Source organism: Colletotrichum fioriniae (genome assembly GCF_027942845.1).
Source record: "Colletotrichum fioriniae strain IMI 355084 chromosome Unknown scaffold_2, whole genome shotgun sequence".
NCBI lineage: Eukaryota > Fungi > Ascomycota > Sordariomycetes > Glomerellales > Glomerellaceae > Colletotrichum > Colletotrichum fioriniae.
Genome location: NW_027076838.1, coordinates 2,629,546 through 2,644,735, shown reverse-complemented (window position 1 = coordinate 2,644,735; position 15,190 = coordinate 2,629,546). Strand labels below are relative to the sequence as shown.

At 53.4% G+C, this 15,190-nt stretch overlaps 5 protein-coding genes across 5 annotated transcripts; 1 reads left to right on the top strand and 4 right to left on the bottom strand.

The window, feature by feature from the left end:
* Positions 1–248: 248 nt before the first annotated feature.
* N0V96_002524 (uncharacterized protein) lies at positions 249–2,146 on the bottom strand (the record flags this gene model as incomplete). Its single annotated transcript, XM_053187436.1, has 6 exons — positions 249–437; positions 500–1,236; positions 1,296–1,553; positions 1,609–1,712; positions 1,775–1,900; positions 1,971–2,146. The coding sequence occupies 6 exons, from the start codon at positions 2,144–2,146 to the stop codon at positions 249–251; spliced, it is 1,590 nt and encodes a 529-aa protein (XP_053054940.1).
* Positions 2,147–7,929: 5,783 nt separating this feature from the next.
* Positions 7,930–8,377, bottom strand: RPS28A (40S ribosomal protein eS28; the record flags this gene model as incomplete). The annotated part of the gene is made up of 3 exons (XM_053187437.1): positions 7,930–7,991; positions 8,103–8,186; positions 8,317–8,377. 3 exons carry the CDS (start codon positions 8,375–8,377, stop codon positions 7,930–7,932), a joined length of 207 nt encoding a protein of 68 aa, XP_053054941.1.
* A 747-nt stretch (positions 8,378–9,124) lies between these two features.
* N0V96_002522 (uncharacterized protein) lies at positions 9,125–10,515 on the bottom strand (the record flags this gene model as incomplete). Its single annotated transcript, XM_053187438.2, has 3 exons — positions 9,125–10,315; positions 10,364–10,423; positions 10,477–10,515. 3 exons carry the CDS (start codon positions 10,513–10,515, stop codon positions 9,125–9,127), a joined length of 1,290 nt encoding a protein of 429 aa, XP_053054942.2.
* Positions 10,516–11,202: 687 nt separating this feature from the next.
* On the top strand, positions 11,203–12,891 carry N0V96_002521 (uncharacterized protein; the record flags this gene model as incomplete). The annotated part of the gene is made up of 2 exons (XM_053187439.2): positions 11,203–11,848; positions 11,900–12,891. The coding sequence occupies 2 exons, from the start codon at positions 11,203–11,205 to the stop codon at positions 12,889–12,891; spliced, it is 1,638 nt and encodes a 545-aa protein (XP_053054943.1).
* A 275-nt stretch (positions 12,892–13,166) lies between these two features.
* Positions 13,167–14,635, bottom strand: N0V96_002520 (uncharacterized protein; the record flags this gene model as incomplete). The annotated part of the gene is made up of 5 exons (XM_053187440.2): positions 13,167–13,471; positions 13,583–13,787; positions 13,970–14,206; positions 14,273–14,367; positions 14,425–14,635. The coding sequence occupies 5 exons, from the start codon at positions 14,633–14,635 to the stop codon at positions 13,167–13,169; spliced, it is 1,053 nt and encodes a 350-aa protein (XP_053054944.2).
* Positions 14,636–15,190: the final 555 nt, after the last annotated feature.

Here is a 15,190-nt window from a genome sequence, read left to right as displayed (position 1 = left end):
CATAGAGTCAACCAACATTGTCACGTTCTCGAGAAACCAAATGGTAGACAAAACAAGATGTCTGTAGATTTGATCATATCATTATATGAGGTCTGTATCGCATGATCTCTGTACAACATTACATAGTGGGGGGTATCTGCATGCTCGTATATGCTTTCATGTCACGAAGCTCCCAGCCCGTGAGATGCTAAATTGGGGGAACGAAAATCCCCAATGCGATGGTGCCAAGCACATACACACAACCTCTCTCAACCGCGCTTGTGCTCCAACTCCTCGGCCTCGTGACCGAGCTTGATCTCCTGCTCGACCTGCGCGAGGTCGAGATCCGCAACCTGGGCGTCGGGGCCATCGATGACCTTGACGAGCTCCTCGAGCGTAGGTCCCTTTGTCTCGACGTAGAAGAGGTACACAAAGACGAGTTCGAGGAAGATCCAGCACTGTGAGACACGACATCGTTAGCCAAAATGTTTATCAACCTCGGAGAAGAGTGAAAACTTACAGTGTAGATGAGGTACAGCTTCCAGGTGTGGCCGGTGAAGTAGTCAAACGCGTACGGGTTGGCGTAGTTGTTGAGCGTGAGAGCGGCCTGGACGGTCAAGTTGACAATCATGAGACCCTTGGCACGCAGCTTGTACGGCAAGATCTCGATGGAGTAGCTGATGAGAAGACCGGACCATGCGAAGGCGTAGAAGAAGCCAAACAGCCAAATGAAGAAGATCATGGCGTAGTTGGAGCCGGGCGAGCCGTGCTCCTCGTACAGGCCGGCGGACAAGGTCCAGAAGACGAAGGTCATGAGCATGCCACCCGTGGAGGCGAGGAAAATGGGCCGGCGGCCGAAGCGGTCGACCTGCATGGCCAAGGTCAGGGAGGTGACGAGGGAGAGACCGGTCTGGCCAGCGGAGAGGCCGAGGCGGGCGGTGGAGCTCTCGATGCCCGCGTTGGCGTAGAGGATGTTGGTGTAGTTTGAGATGATGGCGTTGCCGGACCACTGCGAGAAGAGACCGAGGGAGATGAGGACGATGAAGCGGTACTTGTTGCCGGCGGTGCGGAAGAAGTCGAGGTAGCTGCTGCTGTTCTTGGCGGCGATCTCGCGCTTGATGGTCTCGCGAATCTCGCGGAACTCGAACTGGACGGTGGGGTTGTTGGTGTCGCCGTTGGCGTGGTACTTGCCCAGGATCGCGAGGGCCTCGTCGTGGCGGTCCTTGGCGATGAGGTAACGGGGAGACTCGGGGACCCCTGTTTGATATCCAGTTAGCAACTGACGGAAGCATCTCAAGTCACGGAGGCTGGCTTACAGAAGATGAAGGCGAGTTGGATGACGGAGGGCACCGCCTGGCCAATGGCAGGAATACGCCACGACCACTCGTTTCCGAGGAAGTCGGTGCCGAAGGAGAGCCAGGCGACGACGAGGGCACCGACGTTCCACAAGCAATTGTAAACCGTCGTCAAGCGAGCACGATGCTGGGGATGGCAAAGCTCAGCGAGCAACATGGGCGAGGTGATCTGGGCAAAGGAGTTGCCGAAACCAAGAAGGACACGACCGCCCATAAACACTGCGAATGGTCAGCCTCTGAGAAAAAGTTGCAAATTTTTGTTGCAGCTACTTACTGCCCATGCTTGTGCAGGCACCCTGCAAGACAGCACCCGCAACCATGATCAAGCAGCCGATGACAATAGGGATCTTTCTGCCAAAGTTGTCTGCAATGAAGGGGCTTTCAAAGGGGTCAGTAAACTTTGTGTCGCCGGGGGGGCTTCATGTGGGAACGTCGCTTACACAATGGGAATCGAAACGAGACTGCCGATTTGGTAAAAGGCACCGAGAAGACCGAGTTGGCCTCCCTTGGGGTGATCGAAGAAGGACTGCCATGAGTCGAAGTTCTGAACAGAGTTGAAAAACATGCTTTAAATCACATTATCATCAGCAGACCGGCCTAATTGTACTCTCTTTCTTGGTCGTTTGCGCAACTTACCCATCGTAACCAGTGGTCGCGGAGGCAATGCAAAGGACGAAAGCGTAAAAGTAAAGCTTCCTCAGACCGGGGTCCTTCACCCAGTTGACCTTCTCAAAATCCGGCGCCTCTTCCTGAGCTATGACAACAGCCTCGCTGTTGGTCTTCTTCTGCGTAACGCCCTTGAGGAAACCCATTATGGCGTCTGCTCAATGGAGCTGTATATTGTGTGTGGGTTGTCGTGGTAAGTTGACGTTTGGCTGTTTTTGCCGGCGACCAGAGCAAGAGCCAGAAGCAGGTCTCCGTATTGTTTGGGCCAGATGATGACTTGAGAGGGACGGACAGGGCGAGAAGGACAACCTCGATCTACGACGCGGGGTCTCCAGGTCTTATTATATGGAGCAGTGGATCATAGGACGAACAGATGGGAAGCAAAGGATAAACAGTGCGAAGAGTCCCAGACGGGGCATCGGACCGGGAAGGCCTAGGTCTAGAGACCGGTCTTTTCTTGGGGGCGGGGGTTGTTGGAAGCTGGAACCACTTGGTTGGGATCCTTTGCGTGAAATCCTAGCGGAGGTCGACCGGTCCCAATCAGCTGTCAATATCAAAGCGACTTTGAGAATCTCGTCCTGCACGAGGACGAAGCAGCCTGCCGGCCAAGGTAAACTGCTAGGCCCATGGAATCTCCTAGTGCGTACGCGGCGCAGGGGATTGCCACTGTCTGCCGGCAAAATGCGATGGGCTTCAACCGTTTCAAGACAGAGCTTCGCTGCCAAGTTTGGCCTGAGAAGTGTCAAGTTACGAGGGGCGGGATGCTCTCCTCTCCTCTCTACGCGTACGGCGTACGTCTATCCGTACTAGGCTCTTCCCCAAGAAATCTGCTGCCGTCCGAACGGGTGAATGCGAATCGGACACCTATTTCTCCAAACTTTGGCAATTGTATTTTGCCGGGCGCCTGTGTGGACACTTAAACCCACTAGACAAGGACAAGACTAGATGGGAAAAGGGCGAAAGGTGTGAGTGTTCCCACTTTGCTGAACGTTCCCCCTGGGGTCCCGTGGAGAAGGAGGTGGAGGTAAGCAGGGAGGTTGTCTTTCAAGTGGAGTCTGCCACGGTCCCGCCCGTTGTCCCATTCTCTTTCCCCAAGGTGACTCGACACGCTCGACTACGACTGAAAGTTGTAAACATACGTGTACGAACATTGAGATGGTGAGAAGGCCAGTTCCGGGAGGGTTTAAGCTGACGTCAATGGCTGAAGTGTCGGACATGAGGCTGAAGGAAACAGACAGCTTTTGCCGGCCGCTTAGAAGTTAACCCCAAAGATATCCCAGCAAGTGAGGACGGAGAGAAAAAGAACCGCAAAATTAGACGAGTTTGGGGTTGACTAGTCGACCGCTGCGGGGAAGACAAGGCCGAGGTGGACGACTCATCGCTAAGCTAAAACCGGTCGTCTTTACCACTAGAATGTGGGCGATGGGAGCATGGTGACTCGAATTAAACCCGGCATGACGCCTCCGTGACTCGCCAGGTATACTCATTCTATTCCGTGTGTTTCCGTATGCCGTGCCGTTCCTGGGCCGGCTTGATGGAGTGATCACGCCGGGGCTGCAATGGAGCATCTGTCAATAGTCGCAACTCTTGAGTATCCCAAACACTTTCTGAGGAAATGAGAGAAATTTTGCTCGCCACGTGAAAACTAGAAGTTCTTTGGACGCATGAAAAACAATAAATCTTTCAATAAGGTGCTTCGGTACTCATGTCCGGGGACCAAAGTTTGCTGCGATGAGGCAGCAGGACAAACCGAAAGTGCAGACATCTCCGTCACGTCGATGCAACTTTGTCGAGGAGGGACCCCTGCTTAGACAGAGACACCCTCGGTAAAGCTTTCCACCGTGCCATTTCGTGCTGTTTTTGAGCACACGGGCTGCGGGCCTGGAGTGCACCAAAAGCTAGATTTAGAAGGACCTTTTGCGCTTACTCAAACCACTGGGGTGCATTCAGATTCTAGAGACAAGTCTGCGTTTCCACGGCGAGTAATAGCAATGCGATTTGCCTCATGATGCCGTATGGCGCTCTCAGCGCGATCAGTCCTTGTGCCGGCGGGATGGATTCCGCAGCAATGGGGCGACAGCGGGTGCATGCGAATCTCTCGTAACTTGGTCGGCCGAGAACCGCTCCTCTCTGAGTACCCATAGACCCACCCTCCCCAAGGTCGTGTGGATTCATGGGCGTGCGGAGGGTCACCATGAGGGCCAAGATTCCCCCGTCGATACTGCTGCTCGACTGTCAGTCGATCCACGATGAAGCGGAACAGCCCGACTTTGCATACCACCCCGTCCGGTAAAGAGGACTCGAGAGTGCTAAGGCCTGCCATTCTCAGTCAGATCACTCTTCGACTGACTTTCGCCAGGATCCTTGCTAGGTGAAGAGTTCACGTGGGTGCTTCTGAGCGTGGATGTAAACAGCGGTGGGGGTCTTGGGGGAAGGCCTCGCACACCAGGCCTGTCAGTGGTACGACACTTGAGCAGCTCATACCCAGCATAAATGATCGTTTTCCTTAGTCGAACGGTTCTGCCTCTACACTAAACCGTCGTGGGTCGTGGGGATGCATTTGCGGAGCCCCACGACAACGCTGAGAATCGCACCGTGTCCAAGTTGACAGTTGGGGAAGACTCGACGGGGTTGGAGATTCCTAGCGTGAGGTTGAAAAAACGGCTACTGCGCCGCTGCCTCACATGGGGTTTCTTCCAGGATACCACGTCGTTGACCGGCGCCACCCAGGACACTCGAAGCATTTAGCCATTTAGCCTGATATCGGGCTACGACACCCGGTAGTGGTTGATAGAGTGAAGATCGCGCTATGCCAACGGCAGAACATTGGATTGCAGGGTCTTGCTGGTGACTGAACCAACATGAACGGAGTTGCGACTTGATTAACCGTAGTCGGCTCTCAGCCGACGCGTTCCTCGTTGCAGACTTGCAAGTTGCAAGTCGATGTTCGCGTTCGAGACATAGTCAGCCGCCTTCGTGCTTCCTCTTGTCCGTAGTGTCTTTCAACCGGGCCGACTTTTCGATCAATGGCAGTCTGTGGACAGTCTAAGCGGCTCATGACAGCCTCGGTAATAGCAATAGTTGCATGTCCTGGATTCAAACCAGACCAGTCTACACGTTGATGATCTGCTCATGTGACCACCATAGCTGTAAAGTATCTTGGTACACAAAGCCCGACTCACACCGGCACCTGTATCCGAAGGCTGCGCGCATATTGGCAAAAGAGAACACCAGACTCTTCGTTGAAGAAGAGTGCCCAGCTCTCGAATCGAATTGTAGTCGGCTTGCGGCTGCTTCTCGAAGGCAGGGGTAATTTATCCATAAATTGCCGGCATGTCGCCGCTAAGGGTATTATTCCCAAGTTGCCGATTGATGGGAGATCGTCGAATCCCATGATCTTGGGACCAATTGCTTATATTGCTTGCAGCACAGCATCCTCCAGGACTGACCCCTGAGGAGCAGACGTAGCAAGCCGCAGGACCAAGACATTGACGTTCCCGTGGGAGCAACCGTCAAGCGACGGTACCTGCATAGTAGCCGGTGCCCGGTGGTCGTCTTGTTCCGTGGCCGCTGCATGTTGGTGATACCTTGAAAGGACACCTCAAACGGACGTTCCGCCGTAATTTGTCATGTTGGGTTTCTTGGGGGAATGGTCCAAGGAATGACTGTGCATAAGGTTCTCTGCTGAATTGGCTCAAACGAAATGTTCTCAGACGACGCATGAAGCATCTTCAAGATGCATCCAATGAGTAAACGGACGCTGCGATTTAGAGCGCAACGCTTGTTGAAGTGAGGAATGGTGACAAAACTGCCACCCAGATGATGGGCGCACGGACTCCAACTCGACCAGCTCCTTCCCCGCACAACTCCGGTGTCATCCCGTACGCGTCCCACTAGCAACTTCCATCACGAGATTCACTTTCCACCCCAATCGCAATCGCAATCACCAATTGGTTAGGTAGGCGCGTCACTGCCGCCTGTGCCGCCATACCGGACTTTGAAAAGATGGACAAACTCAGCGCCGAAGAACTATGGCAACTGAAGCACAACTTCACATCGGCGAGAGAATCGTCCGAAGAGCACTTCTTCCGGTGCTGGAACCACCAGGACTGCAAGGTGTGCCTGGCGGAGAACGAATGCAGCTGGTGTCCCATGGTACGCGTTCTACCGCGCTAAAATCGGAAACGATGAACGGATTCTTTACTAATTCGTGATGTTGTGTCTGTGTTCCTTGATGTAGACCTCAGCCTGCGTCCCAAATCCGTATGCGATTCCTTTGCTGGCACCCGCCTACGACGAGAACATTTGTCCGCACTGGGCGGAGCGATGGGAACTGCGCACCAAGCCGCTGGGCTGCCAAGTTTCGACCATTACGAGTCTGACGTCCATCATCTCCATCGTGTCGACGTTCGTCGTGGTCTTGTTGGTGGCCCTGATCGTGCTCGGCGTCCGCTGGGGGAGACGACGGAGTAAGCAGGACCCGGACTGGTGGCGGGTGTGGAAGCATGATCGCAGCCGAGTGCAATTTTGGCGGACGCGAGAACATCAGGACTGCGAACGCGACCCGTTGTTAGGTCAAGTGCAAAGCACGCGAGACGGCATGTAGCGAAGACCAAAAACTGCTGGCAGGATCTACGCCTGAGGTGCCCGTGACGACATGATAGAACCAAGTCACGGATACCAGAGCTGCCAGAGACGCCTTCATCCGGAGCTGACGGGAGGAATGATGGCTACTTCATCGCCGGACCGTATTATCGGACCGTCCTCGTCATCCGGCCCAGGGATATCTACGTATTCTAAGTTGACCGTCACCAAACACGACTCTAAGAATCTCTCCTTGAACCCGCCGTATCTCTCTTCAAGCGCATTGAATAGCTTCTTCAAGGGGAGAGGGGCCGGCAACACCTCGTATTGCTTGGATGTGAAGGAGCCAGCGCTTGCGAAGAACAGCACGTTGAAGTGGTCCTTGGGTGGTCGAGGAGCGGCAGCCATGTTCGAAGTATGATTGGTAGAGATCTGCAATCTTTTGTTTGGGTTAGCCAGTGCTACCAAAGCTTGGAGTAAACACGAAAGAGTAGTTGATAGTGTTGGTGTCAGAGATCTTGGTGATAATTTTGATACATCAAAAGAATTCAGGTAATACATGCTAATTTGGATACATCATCCCAACATTTGTAACGAGCGAAAAAGATTTTTGTTTGACTTACCACTTCGCGACGAGCCCCCTTTCAAGGGTTGAGGGTGAAGAAAGATGAAAGAGTGAATTGATTGGGAATCCAGGGAAGTTTATAGCTGCAAGAGATGAGGGAGTGGGGCAGACCAAGGAATTTTTCATTGACCCCCAGTCACGTGACATGGACCGACGAGCCTACCGCCTCTTGCTTTGCGGCTCTCAGGCACACCTTGCGGGGCAATTCGCGATCGTAATGACAGTTGCAGTCAGGGACTCATGGGAAGTCGATATTCATTGTTGGTTATCCAGTCTCCGCTGATAATTCAATGAGTTGAGGATTTCCCGGACACATGTCGTCTTCTCACATCGTTCCCCGAGGGCAAAGTAATACTCAAGCAGCGTGAATCGCACAGCAGTCAGTCAAGACGCAAGAAAGAATGGTGCAGAAGATGTTTGATGAATTTTCCCAGGCTGTCCATTGATTGATATATCTCGTAGACGCCGTTCCCTTTGCCCCTTCCAGCGTCGCATCACAAACAGGTACACGAGGTCGTTCTTCGTGCAGAGTTGCCTCGCGGCTGGGTGGGAGAACCTTGCTGTATTCGCAATGCAGAATCCGTTTTTTGACTCCTCTAAACACGAAAGCCGTGGGCTCGGGTGACGAAGCCCTCGCAATGTTCCTGTCCCATCCTCAGAACCATGATTCCGTTCCTCGTAATGTCCATAACACACGCCGCCGCCGCCGATTCAGCTGCCTTATCTCAGTCTGCGGGCCTCACGCTCAGACTCGAGCAAGCAGAGGATGTCGTCCTCACGGACTACAGAGAGAGAAAGATGTTAGCCAGTATTCTTGGTTTCCTTCGCAAGCTTGTCGCTATTGCCCCCTCTTTCGGTGAGGAGGCGGTCGCTGGTATTCGGTGGTCGCTTACCGGGTCCCTTGACGTTGCGGATAATGGAACGGGTCTCGTCGTCCATGAACTCGACGCGGACTTGGGTGACACCACCACGGGAGCCTATACGCAGTCAGAAAATCTGCCAAAAATTCGTCCCTCCTTCCGTCTCAGTTGCAATCGTGGATTCGATCTTCGTCGGGGAGGGCTTCGTTTCTCATTTTTCCGGGGGGAGAGGAGAGGCGGGGCATACCGGTACGGCCCAGGACGCGGGTGACCTTCACAAGCTTGACAGGCTGCTTAGCGGAATCCATTTTGACTGCGGGCGAAATTCTACGTCAGTCGATCAAGATCTCTGTCAATTTTTCTCGGGCGACGCGACACGTACATGTATGTGGTTGCGAAGGTGCTGCTGGGTGGTGGGCTGCGCGGGTTGATGGTTGACTGCGAGTACGATCTTTTTTTCGCTACGAAGACTTGTGGAAGGGCTTTAGCGAAAGGAAACCCTTCCACGGTGCGTGCTAGAGACCCAGCGTCCTTTCATTGGTCGGGAGGTGGGCGCATCGTCCATCTGGATTCTGCCGTGTTCACCGCTTACCGAAACTCATCTCCAACCCCACACTTGTGCTGCATGCCTAAATAACTCCGTAGTTCAAGAGCAACCAGGACGTTAAGGGGTGAATACCTTGTCTACTACCTTATCTCAGGTGCTGTAAGTAACAGATGCAGATGCATCAAAAGCAAGCAAGGTTGGCCTCTGAGGAAGTAGAGACTGGCAATAAGCTTGGTATATTTCAAATGCACATCTCTCGCCAGATATTCATTGGTCTGTAGTCTAAGGTGCTTTAATGGTCATAATTGGCTTTTCATACTGGGGATTACAGTGACATACAGGCGCATGCACCTTGAACTAGGGAGCTGAGTTCGTTAACCGTCGCAACGGCTCAGCCATACTATAGCGACACATGGACGACCAGATTATGGATCAGGTCGCGAGAGATTTGTAACTCGGCTCGATTATTCGATTAAAGCAGGGGGTATCTTTTGACGGCGGAAGTCAATCATGGCAACTTCGCAATGCGTCCCTCTAAGTCCTTTACCCATGCCTCCATGACCTTCATGTTTCCGGTCATGGCAGTGCCACCCTCCTTCATCGCCTCCTCGACCTTTTCCAGGCCGTCCTTCCATTGCTTAAGGTCCGTCGCCATATCCGTTTGTTGCTTTTCAATTCTGCCAAGCATTTCGCCCGCAGTTGCAGCATCAGAGTGAATTGCGCGGAGGGACCTCAGGCGGTCAAGCAATGGCGGTAAGAGAGGAGCGAGGTTTTCAATCGTAGGCAAAGTTCCATAAAGAGCGTTGATCTTTGCCAGCTGCTCAGGAGCCGGGGCATCCTCGCCAGAGGCCGCACCATTACCGAGGGTTTCTTGCGCAGATTTGGCCCCCTGGCGTGCCTTTTCCAACTCCTGAGCTTCTTGGATGAGAGTACGGACTCGACGGCTGATTGTATCCAGATTAGATGTTGACGCCTGCGACAGAGTCGTTATCTGCTTTTGAAGCCCATCAAGCGTGGGAACAATGGCTCTGGGAAGCCCATTGATGTCGACCTCCGGCAGGGCGGTTGATCCTACTCCAATTGCCTTTTCAAGAAGGACCAGTCGTCGGTCGAAGTCGGCGGCGGTGGCAAGAGCGTGACTCTGTTCGTAGGTAGGAGCATAAGTTACTGTGTAGGTCGCAGAGTTCCCCGGTGCCACCAAGTCTTGCGATTCATTCTTAGATGGTCCAGATGGTTGAGGCACTGGCTGAAGTGCGCGAGGATTGTTCGTATGCTGTTCCAAAGTTTTAGAGATCTCGTCCAAGACCTTGCTGAGAGATCCTAGCTTCTCGTCGTGGTCTCCCGTCGTGGGCTGTGCTGAAGCCTCTTTCCTCTTTCCGTACTCCTCCTTGGCTTCCTCGACTTCGCGTTGCAGTCTCGCGATCTTGCGTTCCAGGCTATCTTCGTCGTCCTCGTCGCTGAGGTCACCAAGTTGCTCTGTACCATCCTGCAGAAAACGCTGGCGTCTCGTCGATGCCTTGTATGATTTGCGTTTGCCGTCTACTCGATCGGAAAAGTCGACCCCTGTGGCGTCCACGCCCGCCGGAAGGAAACGGGATCGTGCTTCATCTACCCGAAGTCGGGATCTCGAGATGCCGTTGGCGTCATCGTCTAGGTCGTCGTCGAAATCGTCATCCGAATGCGATTGTCCGGTTGTCGTCTGCGCGCGTGTGAGCCATAGCAGACGATCTCAGGGTAAGAAACGCACAGGAACGGTGGAGGTGTCGTCTGTCAGCTCTGGCGTCTCGTACACGTCCGGTGCCGAGTCCTGAACCTCGTCAGTATCGTCTTCTTAGTAATGGGTGACGCGGGTGTTCTGACAAGATCTGGCAAAGCTGCGTATTTCCGATTCAACGCCATGACCGAGAATCAGGGTAGGACCGGGGATCTGGCGGGTTTGGACACGTTGTCTGACAATGCACCCCTTTCAAGTCGTCGATAAGGGGTTTTCCGTGAAGCTTTAACGGCTCAGTTGTAGATGTGGTAAAGTCAATAAGCAATCAAAGACCCCTGCGCAAGAAAGGGAGCTCCAGCCACCGCGCCAAAAGTCACTGAGCCTCTAGGGGGTTTCCTGCTAACGTGGACGTACCCATTGACAAAGTGGAGTGGGGTCTGTACACTACTTGGTCGGTGCTTGGGCAGGCACGCGTCTAGAACGCGAATGTAGCTTCCACCTTTCCCCGGGTCAGCACTTTCACTTAACCTCAAGCGGCAGCAAATTTTGTGGCTCCGGGGGCCGAACGAACAACGTCTCCTCCGCAATTGAGAAGACCACATATCGGCCGAGGTTACATGCGAAGACTCAATGTCAATTGGGGTTGTCGTTGAATCCATGGCACATGTCCGCCAGCCCTCATTACAACATATCAGGGATTGAACCGGAAGCGGAAGCGAACCCGGCCAGAGACTGATGTTGAGCTCCGTGTGAGATGCCTGCTGGTCTCCGCAGGCAACACTTTACCCCCGTTTCTTCTGCCTCTCGAGAGCACAACTTCGTCGGCCCAACGCCGTGTTAGGCATCATTGTAACTGCACATTCAAGGTCAACATGCCTCCAAAGCAGGCCACGATGCAGAGGCGAGCTGGTCTTGCGAGAGACAACCGCGTTCGGCCTTTATTGTCACAGGTTAATGGCCAGCGACGGACACTAGTCGCCGACGATAGACCGGTAGACCGGCCACCTGATGACTCTGATGATGAGATTACCGATCCAGAATCTTGCAGGGGATCGATCCCTTCGAAGGCCCTGTCAAGCTCAAAAGAGGCGTCTCGGGTCTTCTCGAGTACGAAACCAGCTTCAGACTCTGATGATGACCAGAGTGCCTGGTCATCTCGCGCCGACATAGCTCCGCCTTATTTCGGCTCATCGAAAAGAGGAAAGGAGCAGAGTAAGACGTGGAGCGCTTCCCAGGAAAGCTCTCAAGGACAAGCACAATATGAAGGCTCTCAAGGCTCTTTCTCCACAACACGTGGCAGCAAGAGGAACTCACCAGACGGCGGGGCACTGAGTCCAGAATCCAAGATAACAAAGGCCCGAAAAATCGACCGAGACGACGAAAAAGAGGCCAAGAGATTACTAGTACGGAAGAAGAGTTATGGTCGAGGCGAAAACATCAGAGGGCGTATCAGACCTCCCACAAAGTCGAAACTGAAGTCGTCGCAAGAGAGGCCGATATCCAAGCTAGGAAAAGAAGGTTTGATGTGCATTGGTATGCAAAATTATGTGGTTACTAACCATTCATCAGCTTCCGCGCCCAAGACAGCGCAGCCGTCTTTTAAAGCATACGACGACGATCCATTCGACCAGTTCTTGAGCCAGACGCCTCCAAAACGCATCATTGAGCCTGCTTCCACGTTTCTATCCTCTCCTCCGCACGCTTCTGCTCATCCTGTCATGAAGCATGTCTCTCTCAGTCCTCACTCATCACCAAAGCGAAAAGCAAAGGCCGAGTTCAAGCTTCCATCCGCTTCCCTACCCGAGTCTCTGCAGAGTCCAACAAATTCACGCCCGCAGCTTCGCAATCTAAAATCAAGTCCTGAGCCCGAGCTGAAGAAGACGAGAAAATTCTCGTTTGAGTCCTCGGACTTGTCAGACTTGGACGACGACCTTAAGCAGCTTGTGGAGGCACGTTGCCCTATGTGTAATGAGATTGTTGATAAGACGTTACTGCACGATTTCTCCCAGGGTGCGCGTCTGCACATCCGGAAGCAGATTCAGTTCTGCCGACTGCACAAAAAGAAGTCTGCCGAAAAAGCTTGGGGTTCTCGGGGCTACCCCAAGATCGACTGGGAGGGACTCGATACTCGGATCGCCTCTCACTACAGTTTTCTGCGAGAAATTATTAACGGCGGATCTTCTCACTTTGGTGATTTGCTGCTTGACAAGGTCAAGGAAGGCAAGAACCGGACCTTGCTCAAGGCAGAAGATAGCTTAACGCCTGGCTATTACGGCCCACGGGGCCTTCGCGCATTCTCAGAGCACATTATTGGTCACTTTTCAGCGGTTCTGAGAGAACGAGCCGTCGACGATCGGCTCATATCATCGCGTGGTTATTCTAGCTATGTAGAGGCAGTATTGGTCCCGGAACTGGCAGTGTTGTTGATATCTGACGATATGATGGTGGAAGCCGAGAAAGCAAGAAGCATACTCGAGGAAAGTAAGTGGATTGGAGACTTGCTTCACGAGGATACTGGTGATACTGTAGATCAACTTAGCGACGATGAGAAAAGGGGGTGATGAGAGAACGGCATCTTAAGGGAGCATGGCAGCCCGGGGCAAAGCGACAGAGTCGCCAGCATGTGGCGGTTAACTGGCATTTATAGCATCATGAAGCAGATTACGCCATAGCAAGCATGCAATGAACGGTTCTTCCAACAATGTTTCGTCCTGTCATGTCTTTCCCATAGTGCTAACAAACTTCAATTCGTCAAAGGCCTAATACCATTTCATCAAAGCTAACCAAAACCCAACGCCATTCGTGATCAAAAATTTTTTGTCAAAACGCTCTTTCTTCACAGTCCCAACGCCTCCCGCCTGCCCGTGCTGTTCAGATCGAGATACGGCGCCTCGCCCAACGACGCCACGCGGTCGCCGGCTCTGGCCTCGACATAGTCGTAGGTCGCGCAGTGCCACATGCTCCTGTTGTCCCAAATAGCGAGGTCGTTCTGGCGCCACTTGAAGCGGACCTGGGCGTCGTGGTTCTGGGTGACGAGGTTGAAGAGGTAGGCGAGGAGGACGTCGGACTCGTCCTTTGTGACGCCGTTGATACGCTTGGTGAAGCCCTTGTTCACGTAGACGGACTTCCATCCCGTTACGGCTGAAAAGGGGTTGGTTTGTCAGCTTGAGGTTCTAGACTTTTTTTCTTTGGGAAGGAATGCTTTTGACTAGGGGTGGAGCAATGTGATGTGATGGGGGCATCAGGACTTACGGTTGGTACGGATTACGGGGTGGATGGACTTGAGCTCGGAGCCCTTGTTCAGCGGCGAGCCGCGGAGGCCTTCTCGGAGGGGGTTGCCCAGCCTGCGGGCCTCATCGTGGAAGAATGTGGCGTCGTGGGTGGCCGTCAGCCCTTCGAGGAACTTCTGCATGGGAGGGGAGAGTCTGTCGTAGATCTCATATCCAGAAGCCCACAGCTACGAGTTCACCACCCAGTTAGCCGGGCAAGGTTCCACCATTCATCTGCAATGCTACTACAAGGGTTTGATGACGAGCAAGCAAGCAAGTGAGCAAGGGGAGGGGACGGGTGGTTCCAGCCAGCCTTTCCAGGGGAAGAGAGATGGGATGGGGAACGGGATGCGGTTGGTTTGGAACTTACAGTGTCACCACCGATGGCAGGAAGGGTGTGGATCTTGAGCATTGCGTAGTCCGAGGGGACCTGCTCGAAAGAGATGTCGGTGTGCCAGCCGGCGCTGGCGAAACGGCTGACATCGCTCAGTTGGTGGGTGAGGCCACCGCCCTTCTTCTGCTTCTCGCTGCTGATGACGCTGATTTGGTCACCGAGCTCGCTGCCTTCCTCTGTCAAGGGGTGGATGTGAAGACCTGATGATTCGGGCTGTTTTTCGGGTCAGGTTACGGAGCTGGGTTACAGGTAGGGTCCAGGTGGTTGATCTTCACTTACACATCCGGCAAGCTCTGTGAGACGGAGACAGAAATCCTTCATCTGGGTGGGCGTGACATCCTGGTCTCTCAAGAAGACAACGCCACGCTGAGAAACTGCATTGTTTGTAAGGACAAGGCTGTATTACATAGAGAGATAGATGAGCAACTCACTTGTGACAGCCAAGTCTCTAATGACCTGGTCGTCGGCCTTGAGGAGATCAACGACCTGCAGGCCCTCATACTCGCGTCCAATGACAGGGGTGATGTCTGCGTTCTTGAACTTATCTAGAGAACCGGAGTAGACGAGCGGCTTGCTCAAGCGGGGGCGAGCTGCCGAGTTTCCGCCAACAATGTTGGAACCGGTTGAGACCGCGGAAGGCATGTCGGTGGTGTTGTTGATAATCTTTTGTGATTTTACGGGATGTGAGGTGGTATAATCTGTTGATGCAGGGCGCTTGAGAGTGTCGTCGATCATGTTTCGTTCGGGGGTGTGTGAGGTAAGATCTGATAAGCGAAAGGGAAGTTTTATGAGAGAGATATATGGCTAGATTTTATGTCCGGAGCACCCGTTATGTCCTGTCACTCTCCACGTATGTTATCATAAGGAGGGAGAGTATTATTCCTCTTTTTTCTCTTCTGTATGCTTTCAAAGCGAGATCGGGGAGTGACCAATAATGTGAAATGGGGTGAGGAGGGAAAGAAGATCGTCAGACGTTTTCTCCAACGAGGATGGCTTCCCCTTGGTCGGGTGGCAGGTATTACGGAGTACTTAGAGTCCTAGTCGTTACGGAGGCTCCCGACCGGTGGGCGATGGCGCAATCGCAAAGCTTCCTAATTCGGCGAAGTCTGTCACCCGTGGCCAATCAGCGGAGTGGGGTCACCTCAGGCACCCCCTCCGGAGACAACACTTGGCCATCTAACCTCCCACACACACACC